The sequence below is a fragment of the Sus scrofa genome, chromosome 9 (genome assembly GCF_054392235.1).
Source record: "Sus scrofa isolate SSC_HxYL_T2T_F1_AM1 chromosome 9, Sscrofa_HxYL_maternal_Yorkshire_Landrace_v2.0, whole genome shotgun sequence".
Lineage (NCBI taxonomy): Eukaryota > Metazoa > Chordata > Mammalia > Artiodactyla > Suidae > Sus > Sus scrofa.
The window spans coordinates 7490225-7506175 of NC_139391.1; the positions used below are offsets into that span (position 1 = coordinate 7490225).

A 15951-nucleotide genomic window follows, 5' to 3' on the forward strand; every position below is an offset into this window, starting at 1 on the left:
TGGTTTTTCGTCTTCATTTTGTAAGTTTACATTTTTGCTTAGTCTTCAAGATACTGAGAATGACAATACTGGACAATTTAATTTCCAAGGAAATATGGAAATTGTTACTTCTGAATTGTTAATATAACTATGTTATTAGTTGGTAGGAATTTCCTTATGCAGACAGAAAGCAAGCACACATAAACAAATCCAAGGCCAGCAGCACTACCTTTAGAATTATTATGCGAGAGAAAATATCTATGACGACATCTGCTTCAGTTACATATACAAAGCATTTCATAAAATATTAAGGAGAAAAGCAAGCTTCCAAAGTAATGAAAATTAAACAAAAGTTCCTATGTGCAGCTGTTTCCCTTTAGAGAATGAGAGACATAGCACCATCAAGTTTACAATGTGTCAGTATGGATTACCCCCAACATATCTTTGAGAACTTGTGCAGTTACAATTTAGATATCTACATGGAAAAAATGAATCCACTCCTGAAAGATGAACTAGTAATGATGTCGAATAAAAACCAAAAGAGTTTCAAGCTTCTTTCTGGCTTGAACTCTAGATTGTTTTCAACAGTATAATAAGAGCAGAATAACAAGCTCTTTGTAACAGAAAAGCATATGGCATAAAACCACAGGTGAGAGCTCTTATGGTACTTGGAACAAAAGGGCACACCTCCTAGTTACATCATTCTTGCAAAAATTTTATTACTACCACTTTAAACATAAGGGCATCTCATTTATTCCTCATCCCTGGGTAGCTAGATACTCAAAGGAGTGAATGTAGAAGAAAAGAAAAACATCTCTTCAATGTGTCTAAATCAGTTTATTCATTTTTAATTCTTTTTCTTTGAAAATAATATAAGCTAAAGAGATAATAACTACTCAGCCACAAAAAAGAACAAAATAATGCCATTTGCAGCAACATGGATGGAACTAGAGACTCTCATATTAAGTGAAGTAAGTCAGAAAGACAAAGTCAAATACCATATGATATCACTTATATCTGGAATCTAATATAGGGCACAAACGAACCTATTTATAGAAAAGAAACAACTTATGGACTTGGAGAACAGACTCATGGTTGCCAAGGGGGAGGGGGAGGGAGTGGGATGGACTGGGAGTTGGGGGTTAGTAGACGCAAACTATTGCATCTGGAGGGGATCAGCAGTGCGGTCCTGCTAGTCACTTGTGGTGAAACAGGAAGGGGGATGATGTGAAAAAAAGAAAATATGCATGTGTGTGACTGGGTCACTTTGCTGTACAGTAGAAACCGACAATACTGTAAATCAACTATAATGGAAAAAATAAAAACCTTATAAAAAAGAGATAATAAAGACAGTAGTAGAGCATGGAAAATATTATATGTGAGTGTGTGTCCTCAAGGTAATAAGCCACTTAAACTTCCTGAGTCTGTTTTCTGCTCTATAAAATGAGCATGATAATACCAACCTCAGAGGATGTGCTAAAAACTCATAGAAAATTAAGTGCTGTATAAAACATTAGCAAAATTTTAATATTATATATTTACCTGTTTTAGAAACTGAAGGTAGTGAATCCAAACTTAACATTCTTAGAAAAAGAGATTTCAAAGAATTTTGTTTGAGGACAATTTCTCTCGTAAAAATAAAAACGAAAAATGTCACCCCACTACGTACTCCCCCGCACTGACTGAATGGAAACTGGAGAAACTCACGGGTTATTGAGGGGAGGAAATGTAGAAACAAACTAACAAACAAGTGTACGTATGTATGTGTACACATATACATGTATACACACACACACACATATACATGCAGTTAAAGTTGAAAGAGAAATTTTTTAGCCTCAAATAGATATATCTGAAAACAAGAAAGACTGAAAATACAGAACCTCATAGAAAAAAAAGCCTGAAAAAGAGGAAGAACATAAACTGTATTAAGGTAGAAAGGAACACTGTACATAAAAGCAGAAATTAAGGAAATAGAAAACAACATTGTGAGGTGGAAAAAAATAGCTCTTGAAAAAAGATTTATAATAAAATAGATTGCTAAGTCTGATCAAAATGAGAGGAAGCACAAACAATATTAGAAATCAAAACGGAAACAACTATAGCAGCAAATGAGTTTATATTCAAATTTATACCATCAAATTTGATAAATGAGATGGACAATTTGTTGAGGAAAGCGGAAGCTACCAAAATGTACTAAAACAGAAACACAAAACTGAATGGGCCAATACACATAAACAATCTGATCACTTCTCAAAAATCAACCTCTCCATAAAAGGAACAAAACCAAGATGTTTTTATAGACTTTCCCGCCAATGTTCTCTTATGGGAAATATCAAGTATACACACATTTAAAAAGTATTGTAGAAGTTCCGTTGTGGCTCAGCAGTTAACGAACCCGACTAGAATCCATGAGGATGCAGGTTCGATCCCTGGCCTCACTCAGTGGGTTAAGGATCTGGTGTTGCCTTGAGCTGTAGTGTAGGCCAGCAGCTATAGCTCCAATTCGAACCCTAGCCTGGGAACCTCCATACACCATGAGTATGGCCCTAAAAAGCAAAATAAATAAATAAAAATGAAAAGAACTGTACAGGAGTTCCCACTGTGGCTCAGCTGTAGTGAAGCCTACTAGTATCCATGAGGACACGGGATCAATCCCTGGCCTTGCTCAGTGGGTTAAGGATCCGGCGTTGCCATGAGCTGTGGTGTAGGTCGCAAATGCAGCTCAGATCTGGCATGGCTGTGGCTGTGGCGTAGGCTGGCAGCTGTAGCTCCAATTCTACCCCTAGCCTGGGAACCTCCACATACCACAGCCGTGTCCCTAAAAAGACAAAAATAAATAAGCAAATAAATACAATAAAAAGAATTGTACAGAAACACCCATATAACTATCACCCAGATTCTTAAAGTTTTTCTACATTTTCTTTCACAAAACTATCCATCCATCCTCCTATTCTTCTTTCCATACATTAATCCTTTTATATCTTTTATGGGATCCTGGGGGGTAAAAATAAAAGAATATAAAAACATGACAGGATTTCAAAGCACTAGACTTGTGATCTTTGCATTTCCGTATCAATTTAACATTTTAAAAGATTTTTTTGTCTTTTTAGGGCCGCACCCCTGGCATACAAAGGTTCCCAGGCTGCTGGGTCAAATCATAGCTGTAGCTGATGGCCTACTCCACAGCCACAGCAACACCAGATCCTTAACCCACTGAGTGAGGCCAGGGATTGAACCTGTGTCCTCAAGGATACCGTCGAGTTAGTTAACCATTGAGCCATGATGGGAACTCCTTAAACGTTTTTCTAAAAACAGCATTGGAGCTATGGTACACTGAAAACAAGCGTGACCACAAAGGGAGGTTCAGGAAGAAGAGTCTGTGTCCCTTCTCTTCCTGTCTTTGGACACTGTCTTATGAGACGGATACCCTGATTCCTTTCCAAACAATTTTCTAAGGTATCACTAGTTCCCGTTCCCCCTTACAAAAGAGAATTGAATTGGATCTCATAAAAAGGCAGTTATAAAGTGAGTATTTAGATTTTTTTTCCTTTTTTTGGCCACCCTGTGGCATATGGAGTTCCCAGGCCAGGGATCAGATTCGTGCCGCAGTTATGACCCAAGCTGCAGCTGCAGCAAAGCTGGTTCCTTTAACCCACTGTGTGGGGCCGGATAGCGAACCCATGTCCCAGCACCTCCAAAATGCCACCAATTCCACCGTGCCACAGCAGAAACTCCCTCTAAAATGAATATATTTTAATAAATATATTCATTCCATCAGGAAACTGACTATGTACTTAATTTATTGGAAAAAAAAAGATTTACTAATAACAGGAACAATTCATCTTCCAAAGGGCAGTTTTTCTACTGTAAAAATTTAATCTGTGAGATCCTGGAGAAAATCAACTTCATTTATTTTCTATGTACACTGTGACATGCCAGCCAAGTGGATGGCTCTCAATGCTTTTGAATGAAAAGATTACTATTAAAGAATGACAGCATACAGAAGGCAAAGTTAATTCTTTAAAACAAGATACAGCATTAATTTCTTTATCAATGATACAATTATAAAATTCTAATTTATAACTTCCCTTTCGTGCCACTTTATTTTTCTCACACTGACAAATGACCTTGTTGTTTTATGAATTGAGCGTGCTCAAAATTCATTTGAGTGTAAAATAAAATCCTTTAAACCATTCTTTTCAAGAGCAAAATATATGGCAATGGACTGATATCCTGAGCTAGCCTGTATTGTCACCTCCCTTTTCTATGCTCTTCAAGGAGAACAAAACACCCTTTAACTTTGTTGGAAGGAATACTGTTTCCAGGAAATTTGTCTTTAATGCATTCTCCTAATGTCACTGATAACTTCATTTTGTATGCAAACACATTTTAGATTCTAATATGCATAACATCACAGATTGCACTAAAGGTAACTTGCCTTGCTGGAGGTTTCTAATAAAAACTGGAATGTGTTCTGCACAGCTTGGCATGTCTCTAGCTCGGTCCGGCTGAAGGCTATTAAATAATCCTTGAGGTGGTCATACACATTTCCATCAAGAGCCTATAAAAGAGGAGTAAACAAAATAAAACAAATATGAGAAGCCTTAACACACAATGCTTACTGTCTAAAAGGTTAAGTTCGGCCTAAAATCTATTCATAATAAATTAATGAAAGATTGGAGTTCTAGTGGGAAACTCTAGCGGAACGAATCCGACTAGTAACCATGAGGTTGTTGGTTTGATTCCTGGCTTCGCTCAGTGGGTTGGGGATCCGGTGTTGTCTCGAGCTGTGGTGTAGGTCACAGATTCGGCTCAGATCCCAAGTTGCTGTGGCCATGGTGTAGGCTGGCAGCTGCAGCTCCAATCTGACCCCTAGCCTGGGAACCTCCATATGTCTCGGGTGCAGCCACCAAAAAGCAAAAAAAAAAAAAAAAAAAAAAAAAAAAAGTAACTCAGAAATCCTGTTTTGGGGAAGAAACACCAGTGTAATATCTACAAAGAGTTTCACTTTATTTGACTTTATTTCTTTTTAGGGCCACATTTGTAGCATGTGGAAGTTCAGACAGAGGTTGGATCTGAGCTGCAGCCTAAGCCACAGTCATAGCAACACTGGATCTGAGCCTCATCTGCAGCCTACGATGCTGGATTCTTAATGCACTGAACAAGGCCGGGGATCGAACCTGCATTCTCATGGATACCAGTTGAGTTCTTAACCTGCTGAGCCACATGGGAACTCCTACAAAGAGTTTTAAACATTCTTATTTATTTAAGCATTTAGAACAGGAATTTGTGAAATTGAAAAAAAAAAAAAAAAGAGGAAACCACTAAACATTTGAGAAATGATTAAATTAGGATATCCGGAGTAACTAATATACATAGCCACCAAAATAAAAACTGTGGAAACTGTGTAGACGGAAAAGTTATATGGAAGAATTTTAGGTAAAAAGTAGAGTAAATTCACATATTATGTAACTAGGACAGACTAGCATCAACCATGGGAACAGAGTCATAATAATCATTGTAACAACAATAACGATAAAGGTTCTGGGGTCCTGCCAACCAACAGAGGGCTTCTTAGAAACTGAGGCAAAACTCACACACCACAGATGTCACCATTTTAAGTATTTTAAAATGTACAAATCAGTGGCTTTTAGTACACACACAGTGTGGTGCAACCATCACTGCTATCTAATTCCCGGGCATCTGCATTGCCCCCGAAAGAAATCCCGCACCCATTAGGGGGTCGGTCCCATTCTTATCTTTCTCCCAGCCCCTGGCAGCTACAAATCTGCTTTTGAACTCTACGAATCTGCCTATTCTGGACCTTTCATATAAATGGGATCACATGACATGTACCTTCTGTGCCTGCCCCTGTCATCTAGCACGTTTTCAAGCCCCACCACTGTGTTCGTACTTCATCTCATTTTATGGCTGAACAACATTCCATTGTGGATATGCCACATTTTATTTGCTCATTAGCTGGTGGACATCTGAGTTGTTTCCTCTTTTTTGGCTATTATGGAGAGTGCTCTGTGAACATTTGTGCACAAATTTTTGTTTCCATACCTGTTTCCAGTTCTCCTGGGTACATATCTAGCAGTGGAATTGCTAGAGCCAATGGTAATTCTATGTTTAGCTATTTGAGAAACTGACAGTCTGTTTTCCACAGTGGCTGCACCATTTTACACCCTCACTACCCATGTAGGAAGTTTCCAATTTCTCCACACCTTCATCAACACTTACTATTTTCCTTTTAAAAAAAAATTATTCAAGTTGTCCTAGTGGCATTTCATTGTGGTTTTGATTTGCATTTCTCTAATGACTGACGCTGTTAAGGGTCTTTTCATGTGCTTATTGCGTTTGTATATTTTCTTTGAAGAAATGCCTTTTCAAGTCCTACATACATTTTTTAAATTTTTAAATTTTTTTAGTTTTTTAAAATTTATTATATTTTTAAAATTATTTCCCCAATATTTTTTTTTAAAACTGTACAGTATGCTGACCCAGGTACACATACATGTATACATTCTTTTTTCTCACATTATCATGCTCCATCATAAGTGACTAGACATAGTTCCCAGTGTTATGCAGCAGGATCTCACTGCTAATCCATTCCAAAGGCAAGAGTTTGCATCTATTAACCCCAAGCTCCCATTCCACCCCACTCCCTCCCCCTTGGCAACCACAAGTCTATCCTCCAAGTCCATGATTTTCTTTTCTGTGGAAAGGTTTATTTGTGCTATATATTAGATTCCAGATATAAGTGAAATCATATGGTTTTTGTCTTTCTCTTTCTGACTTACTGTATCACTCAGTATGAGAGTCTCTAGTTCCATCCACACTGCTGCAAATGGCATTATTTTGTTCTTTTGTATGGCTGAGTAGTATTCCACTGAATATATATACCACATCTTCCTAATCCAATCATCTGCCAATGGACATCTGGGTTGTTTCCATGTCTTGGCTATTGTGAATAGAGCTGCAATGAACATGCGGGTGCATGTGTCTTTTTTAAGCAAAGTTTTGTCTGGATATATGCCCAAGAGTGGGATTGCTGGGTCATATGGTAGTTCTACTACATACACTTTTAAGCTGGGTTGTTTGTCTTTTGGTTGTTGAGTTTTAAGAGTTCCTCCTATATTTGGATACTATTTATATATTTGGATACTTATTAAAAACACACACACATTCTTTTTCTCACATTATCCTCCATCATGTTCCATCACAAGTGACTAGCATTAGTTCCCAGTGCTATACAGCAGGATCTCATTGCTTATCCATTCCAAATGCAATAGTCTGCGTCTATTAACCCCAAATTTCCAGTCTATCCCGCCCTTCCCCTCCCCCTTGGCAACCACAAGTCTGCTCTTCAAGTCCATGATTTTCTTTTCTGTGGCAAGGTTCATTTGTGCAATATATTAGATGCCAGATGTAAGTGGTATCATATGGCATTTGTCTTTGTCTTTCTGACTTACTTCACTTAGTATGAGAGTCTCTAGTTCCATCCATGTTGCTGCAAATGGCATTATTTTGTTCTTTTTTATGGCTGAGTAGTATTCCATTATACATATATACCACATTTACTTAATTCATTCCTCTGTCGATGGACATTTAGGTTGTTTCCATCTTGGCTATTGTGAACAGTGCTGCAATGAACATAGGGGTACATGTACCTTTTTCAAGGAAAGTTTTGTCCCGATACATGCCCAAGAGTGGGATTGCTGGGTGATATGGTAGATCTATATTTAGTTTTCTGAGGTACCTCCATACTCTTTTCCATAGTGGTTGTACCAATTTACATTCCCAGCAACAGTGCAGGATGGTTCCCTTTTCTCCACATCCTCTCCAGCATTTGTTATTTGTGGACTTGTTACTGATGGCCATTCTGTCTAGTGTGAGATGGTAGCTCATTGCAGTTTTGATTTGCATTTCTCTGATAATTAGTGATGTTGAGCATTTTTTCCTGTGCCTGTTGGCCATCTGTATACTTTCTGTGGCCTTCTATTCAGGTCTTTTGTCCATTTTTCAATTGGGTTGTTAGTTTTTTTGTTGTTGAATTGTATAAGTTGTTTGTATATTTTAGAGATTAAGCCCTTGTCAGCTGCTCATTTGAAACTATTTTCTCCCGTTCCGTTGTTTTTACTTATTTGTTTTTTATGGTTTCCTTTGCTGTGAAAAAAAGCTTGTCAGTTTGATTAGGTCCCATTGGTTTAGTTTTGCTTGTTGCCTCGGGAAACTGACCTAAGAGAACATTTGTATGGCTGATGTCAGAGAACGTTTTGCCCATGTTCTCTTCTAGGAGTTTGATGGTGTCTTGTCTTACATTTAAGTCTTTAAGCCATTTTGAGTTTATTTCTCTGCATGGTGTGAGGGTGTGATCCAGTTTCACTGATTTACATGAGGCTGTCCAGTTTTCCCAGCACCATGCGCTGAAAAGACTTTTTCCCATTTTATACTCTTACCTCTTTTGTCAAAGATTAATTGACTGTTGGTCTCTGGGTTTATTTCTGGGTTCTATATTCTGTTCTATTGGTTTGCATATCTGTTTTGGTACCAGTACCACACTGCCTTGATTACTGTACCTTTGTAATATTGTCTAAAGTCTGGGAGAGTTATGCTTCCTGCTTGGTTTTTGCTCCTCAGGATTGCTTTGGTAATTCTGAGTCTTTTATGGTTCTATATAAATTTTTGGATTGTTCATTCTAGTTCTGTGAAAAATGTCATGGGTAATTTGAAAGCAACCGCACTGCATCTGTAGATTGCTTTGGGTAATATGGCCATCTTTAAGATATTAATTCTTCTAAACCAGGAGCATGGAATATCTTTCCATTTCTTTGAATCTCCTTTAATTTCCTTGATTAATGTTTTATAGTTCTCAGCATATAAGTCTTTCATCTCCTTGGTCAGGTTTCTTCCCAGGTATTTAATTTTTTGGGGTGCAATTTCAAAAGGTATTGTGTTTTTATATTCCTTTTCTAATATTTCATTGTTAGTATGCAAAAATGCGACTGATTTCTGAATGTTAATCTTGTACCCTGCTACTTTGCTGTATTTGTTGATCAGTTCAAATAGCTTTTGTGTGGAGTGCTTAGGGTTTTCTGTATCTAGAATCATGTCATCTGCATACAGTGACAATTTTACCTCTTCTCTTCCAATTTGAATACCTTTTATTTCTTTAGTCTGACTGCTGTGGCTAGGACTTTAATACTGTGCTGAATAAAAGTGGTGAGTGTGGGCATCCTTGTTTTGTCCCAGACCCTAGCAGGAAAGCTTTTAGCTTTTCTCCATTGAGTATTATATTTGCTGTGGGTTTGTCGTAAATGGCTTTTATTATGTTATGTTCCCTCTATACCCATTTTGATAAGAGTTTCTTTTTATCATGAATGGATGTTGGACTTTTGTCAAATGCTTTTTCTGCATCTATTGAGATGATCATGTGGTTTTTGACTTTTCTTTTGTTAATGTGGTGTATGACATTGACTGATTTGCATATGTTGAACCATCCTTGTGAACCTGGGATGAATCCCACTTGGTCATGGTGTATGATCTTTTTGATATGTTGTTGGATTCAGTTGGCTAAAATTGAATTGAGAAGTTTTGCATCTATATTCATCAAAGATATTGGTCTATTGTTTTCTTTTTTGGTAGTATCCTTGTCTGCTTTAGGTATTAGGGTGATGGTAGCTTCATAGAATGTCTTTGGGAGTGTTCCTTCTTCTTTAACCATTTGGAAAAGTTTAAGGAGGGTGGGTATAAGTTCTTTGTATGTTCCATAGAATTTGCCTGTGAAGTCATCTCGTCCTGGACTTTTGTTTGTAGGGAGTGTTTTTATTACATATTCAATTTCATTTCTAGTGGTCAGTTTGTTTGACTGATCCATTTCTTCTTGATTCAGTTTTGGTGGGCTGTATGTCTCTAGAATGTTGTCCATTTCTTCTAGGTTGTCAAATTTGTTGGCATGTAATTGTTCAGAGTATTCTCTTATGGTTTTTTTTTTTTTTTTTGTATTTCTGCAGTATCTGTTGAGATTTCTCCTTTTTCATTTATTTTATTTGTTTTTTCTCTCCTCATCTTGGTGAGTCTGGCCAGAGCTTTGTCAATTTTGTTTACCCTTTCAAAGAACCAGCTCTTGGTTTTATTGTTTTTTTCCTATTGTTTTTTGAATCTCTATTTTATTGACTTCCTCTCTGATCTTTTATGATTTCCTTCCTTCTGCTGACTTTAAGGCTTTTTTTTTTTTTCTTTTTGTCTTTTTGCTATTTCTTTGGGCCGCTCCGGAGGCATATGGAGGTTCCCAGGCTAGGGGTCGAATCGGAGCTGTAGCCACCGGCCTACGCCAGAGCCACAGCAACTCGGGATCCGAGCCACGTCTGCAACCTACACCACAGCTCACGGCAACGCCGGATCGTTAACCCACTGAGCAAGGGCAGGGACCGAACCCACAACCTCATGGTTCCTAGTCGGATTCGTTAACCACTGTGCCACGACGGGAACTCCACGTTTTTTTTTTGTTGTTGTTGTTGTTGTTGTTGTTCTTTTTCTAATTCTTTTAGGTGGTAGGTTAAGTTGTTGATTTCAGATTTTTCTTCTTTTTTGAGGAAGGCCTGTATTGCTATGAACTTCCCTCTAAGAACTGCTTTTACGGCATCCCGTACTTTTTTTTTTTTTGTCTTTTTAGGGCTGCACCTACAGCATATGGAGGTTCCCAGGCTAGAGGTTGATTCAGAGCTACAGCTGCCCCCCCATGCCATAGCCACAGCAAGGCCAGATCCGAGCCACGTCTACAACCTACACCACAGCTCAGGGTGATGCCAGATCCTTAACCCAATGAGCAAGGCCAGGGGTCAAACCCCGTCCTCTTAGATGTTAGTATGGTTTGTTAACCACTGAGCCACAGCGGGAACTCCAACATCCCACAGATTTTGAATGGCTGTGTTTCATTATCAATTGTCTCGAAGTATTTTTTAATTTCCCTCTAGGGTTCCTTGTTGACCCATTGGTTTTTTAGTAGCATGTTGTTTAGTCTCTATGTAGTCAGTTTTTTCTCATTTCTTTTCCTGCAGTTGATTTCTACTTTCATGCCTTGTGGCCAGAGAAAACACTTGAAATAATTATCCTCTTAAATTTGTTGAGGTGAGTTTTGTGCCCCAGTATGTGATCAATCCTTGAGAATGTTCCATGTGCACTTGAAAAAAATATATATTCAGATTTCTTTGGTTGTAATGTCCTGAAAATGTCAATTAAGTCTAACTTTTCTATTGTGTCATTTAGGATCTCTGTTGCCGTACTGATTTTCTGTCTAGAGGATCTGTCCATTGATGTAAGTGGGGTGTTAAAGTCTCCTACTATTATTGTATTCCCATCAATTTCGCGTTTAATGGAGTTCCCGTTGTGGTGCAATGGTTAACGAATCCGACTAGGAACCATGAAGTTGTGGGTTTGATCCCTGGCCTTGCTCAGTGGGTTAAGGATCCGGCTGAGCTGTGGTGTAGGTTGCAGATGCAGCTCAGATCCCGTATTGCTGTGGCTCTGGTGTAGGCCAGCAGCTACAGCTCCAATTAGACCCCTAGCCTGGGAAGCTCCGTATTCCGGGGGAGCGGACCTAGAAATGGCAAAAAGACACAAAAAAAATTTTTTTCACGTTTTACGTCTGTTAGGTATTTGTTGTATGTATCTGGATGCTCCTAAACTTTTACTATAAAATAGACTTAAAAAAACCCCACAAATTCAGTCCTCAAAGCATTGAGTAATAAATCTTCACGTTCTATAGTGCTTATACCACTAGATGGCACCCTCGAGCACTGCGAATATAGGCAGTGCAAGTTCAGCTCCATGAGGTTATGTAACACCCTCAGAGACACTGCCAGGGTCAAGTCTGAATAAAAATTCCTTCCTTAGCACATGCTTTTCATGAACTGTTAAAAAAAAAGAATATATAACTACTTGGTAGATGAGATTTTTGCCTTAGAAATGCTCTTGGTAGATGGCCATAACCCTGCGTTTGTAGGAAATCCCTGCAGCTTTTTGCATCACAAGCTTGCAACCTGAGAGTTTCTAAGTCAGTAGGTTGGGGGTGGGGCACGAGAATTTGCATTTTCTGATAACTTGCTGCTGGTCTGGGGACCACACTTGGGGAACCACTGGACTAAACAGTCATGTTAGCTGACTAGGCTGAATGTTTCTAGGGACTTGGACCGGTGACTCTGTAGAAGCCCAATGGCCGGAGGCAGAGAAGTCCTCCTGAACAGGGTTGGCACCAACAGAGCAAGTAGGCAGATCGGCATCTGTTTTCAACTGAGAACCATGCTCTACTTCGGAATTAAAAGGGTAGCGTGGAGAAGAACTTGAGCTCTGAAACAAGGTGGACGTGGGTGAGAATCCCAGAACTTGTACCTCATCACTTTGGTGGGTTTCTCTTCTGTAATGAGGGAGACTGGGAATCCACATACTCCATGGAACACTGTGATGACCGACTCATGTAACAGAAGTGGCACGAGGTCAGTCTCTCTCCTTTTTTTTTTGCCTTGCTTAAAAACCTTCAATGGATTGGCTGTATATTGGTTAGTGTTAAAGTGGGGTAATGAGTACATGGTGTATTTTTACTTTGGTGCATATGGGAAATTTTCCATAAAAAAGTAAAACGTGAACCTGAATATCAGATTAGAAAGAACAAGCGATGCTATAACAAAAAACATTTTTAAGCTCCCACTGTATATTTTGAAAAGTCATAATTCTTTGGCTGGTATCCAAGGTCCTTTACAGTCTAGTCCCAAACTACCTCTCTCATCACTGGTACGTCTTAGCACCATCTCTCATCACTGTTGCCTGCACTGTACTCATATCCCCATCACCACCAACCACAATGAGGTTTGGTTTTTTTTTTTTTTTTTTTGGTCTTTTTAGGGCTGCACCTGTGGCATGTGGAGGTTCCCAAGCTAGGGGTCGAATTGGAGCTACAGCTGCCAGTCTACACCACAGCCAGAGCAACACCAGATCCAAGCATGCCTGTGCCCTACACCACAGCTCACGGCAATGCCAGATCCTTAACCCACTGAGCGAGGCCAGGGATCAAACCTGCGTCCTCATGGATACCAGTCAGATTCATCTCTGCTGAGCTATGACAGGAACTCCTGAGTCATTTTTGAAAATGACATTTACTATCAGGTTTCCAACTAAGTTGTTCTCTTGGCTTGAAATGTCTTTTCTCCCTTCTCTCCCACTCAAATAGTAATAACGATGGCTAACACAAGCATCCAACACTTACTAACGGTTTACTGTGTTCCAAACGTTTTACAAAACTGACTCTTCCTTAGTGTTTCCACAATCTTCTGTATGTTGTACGGGTATTACTGCAAGTCATGGATTAAGTTTTATTTAGGCACCGTGCCTGGCAGATAGCAGATGCTCAAAAATATTTATGGAATAAATGAACAAATGCTTTACCCTAGTTTAATATAGCAACAAAAATGCACTGAATTAGTTAGCTTACAGACAAGCTCTTCCCACCAGAGTCTAGGTAAGAGAAAATGTACCATCAGTCCTCATGTACCAAATAGAAGAAAGGCTTCTCTTGGCTTTAGCAACCAATGAGGCTCAATGAATTTACATGGGGGGGGGGGCAAGTGATTGAGAGCCTCTTCCAGCAGACAGAGATTAATCTTAAAATACTTCTTTCATCCTATTCACACATTAAGAATTTCCAAATTTTACTTAGCACTTTGTAGGGTTGCAGTATTCATTAACCTGCCCATGGAGCAATTTTTCTGGTTGACAGGAATAAGAAAGCTGGAGGCCTTCTGGCCTAGGCATATTATTGCTAGTGTTTATAAAGAGAATGCAAGAGGTATGAAAATTAAGAAATGGCTGGAATTCAAAGCACAGGAAGTAGATGATTAACCTGATTGCCTCCAGTCCCCTGCCTCAAATTAACTGCAACTGTTTGAACCAATGATGGTGCTTAGAGATGAAGTTCAAAGTAATTCTGTGTAGTATAGTCCCAATGTGGTTTGAGATTAGAAGGTAGATTGCACATACGGATTTTGATAAAAAGCCGATAATTAGAAAAGAAGTAGTTCCCTAAAATAGAATGAAGTACCAAAGAGAGCTTGAAAACGCTTTCTGCAAACTCTTCCATCACCGTACTTAGCAACTATCTCACTCGTCTTTTTGTCTTTTCGAGACACCTTCAGCATATGGAGGTTCCCAGGCTAGGGGTTGAATTGGAGCTGTAGCCACCAGCCTACACCACAGCCACAGCAATGCCAGATCCGAGCCACATCTGCAACCTACACCACAGCTCATGGCAATGCCGGATCCTTAACCCACTGAGCAGGGCCAGTGATTGAACCCGCAACCTCATGGTTCCTAGTCAGATTTGTTAACCACTGAGCCACGACCGGAACACCATTAACTATCTCATTTGGATTACTGCTGCAATGTCCTGCTGCTCTGCAAACAGCTGTCCCTCCCACCAACCCATCTCCACACTGCAGATAGGAGGTTTCTAATGTGCATATTGAAACCATTTGTATAAGTATGTGATTTCTCCAAGAGGCCACTGGTTTCTTGAGAGCAGCAGCACTGGCTTCTGTATACAGCCTCCTTTAACCTCAGCAGAGAAAGCCTATAATAAATAATTATTGAGATGAACTGAACTGAGAAGAGTGGAAGCTACAAAAGCAAGCCTCAATTATAGGAGAGGGAAGGCACTGGAAAAATATTTGGAGATTTAAGTAGAGAACCAGGCATTTATTTTAATTGGGTCAGCTTTACTCTGATGGAAAAATAACATGTAATTATTCAGACTGACTTGTATTTTGACTGGACACGGTTTTCATTCTCTGACTTTCACACCTACGTATGAGACTTTCTTTTACGCTAAACCATTCTCCTCTCCCATGCTCTTCTTGTACTCCTGGCTCAGGGTGCAATGCCGCTGTCCACTCATCTACCTCGGTCATTCAGTTGGGAATAAACGTCTGCTTTCCCTTCTGCCTTTCTCTCAACATCGAGCTAATTACTAAATCCTGTTGATTCCATTTCTTAAATGTATCAAACCTAACCTCTCCTAATCTCCACAGCTGCTTCCCTCCAGCCATCCTGCTTCATCCGGATTGCGGCAGCTATCTCCTGCTGCCTTGTATCCAGCTGTCCCTCTTGCCAACCCCTTTCTACACTGCAGCCATGTTTCACTTGACGGTTCAACAGTGTCCACTTCCCACCTGCAGCATTTAAACTGAAGTAGGAACAAAACGCCTTCGTGGCTTCCTGACCACATGATCTGGTAATGGCTCACCTCTCTGCTTCTTCCTCTTACTGCTCCCGTTCCCCTCCCCATTCCACTTCCCTCCAATGCATAGCTTTCGGTTCCTCCAATATTCCTCTCTTGCCTCTCAGTTTTCACAAAGGCTTTAAGACTTCTCTCTACCTCTCCCCCTTGGCTTGGCTAACTCTCACTAAGATCTTCACTTCATCATTATCTTGCACAGCCCTCTTTTTGCTTCATAACTTTTATTTATTTATTTATTTTGTCTTTTTAGGGCTGCACCCTAAAGGAACCACCGTAAGGAGGTTCCCAGGCTAGGGGTCAAATTGGAGCTGATGCTGCTGGCCTACGCCAGAGCCACAGCAACGCCAGATCCTTAACCCACTGAGCGAGGCCAGGGATCGAACCCACAACCTCATGGTTCCTAGTCGGATGTGTTAACCACTGAGCCATGATGGGAACTCCTATTTCTCATAAGTTTAAAGTAAGGTTAAAAACTTTTTAAAGCTTACAGTAAGTGATAAAAATGTCACAACTACTACAGTTTGACAAGAACATGTCTGGTGAAGATGCATCTGAACCCTTCTAGGATTTATCTGAACAAGGCACAAGAATGGTTTGTAAGTACACTTGTTTGTTCAAATTCAAATGGGCATATATGCACAAACTTTAATCCCTAAAGAGATTTCAGTGCAGAGCCATAA

At 39.6% G+C, this 15951-nt stretch overlaps 1 protein-coding gene across 9 annotated transcripts in view; it reads right to left on the bottom strand.

Moving 5' to 3' along the window:
• FCHSD2 (FCH and double SH3 domains 2) overlaps positions 1-15951 on the bottom strand; it is a 240726-nt gene that overhangs the window by 63743 nt on the left and 161032 nt on the right. For all 9 annotated transcript variants that reach the window (XR_014814577.1, XR_014814576.1, XR_014814579.1 and 6 more), the window contains exon 9: positions 4421-4543. Coding sequence is in view for 6 of the 9 variants with exons in the window: in XM_084975178.1 (XP_084831304.1) it covers positions 4421-4543 (123 nt within the window). In the remaining 3 variants the exon portion in view is untranslated. The remainder of the gene's footprint in view (positions 1-4420; positions 4544-15951) is intronic.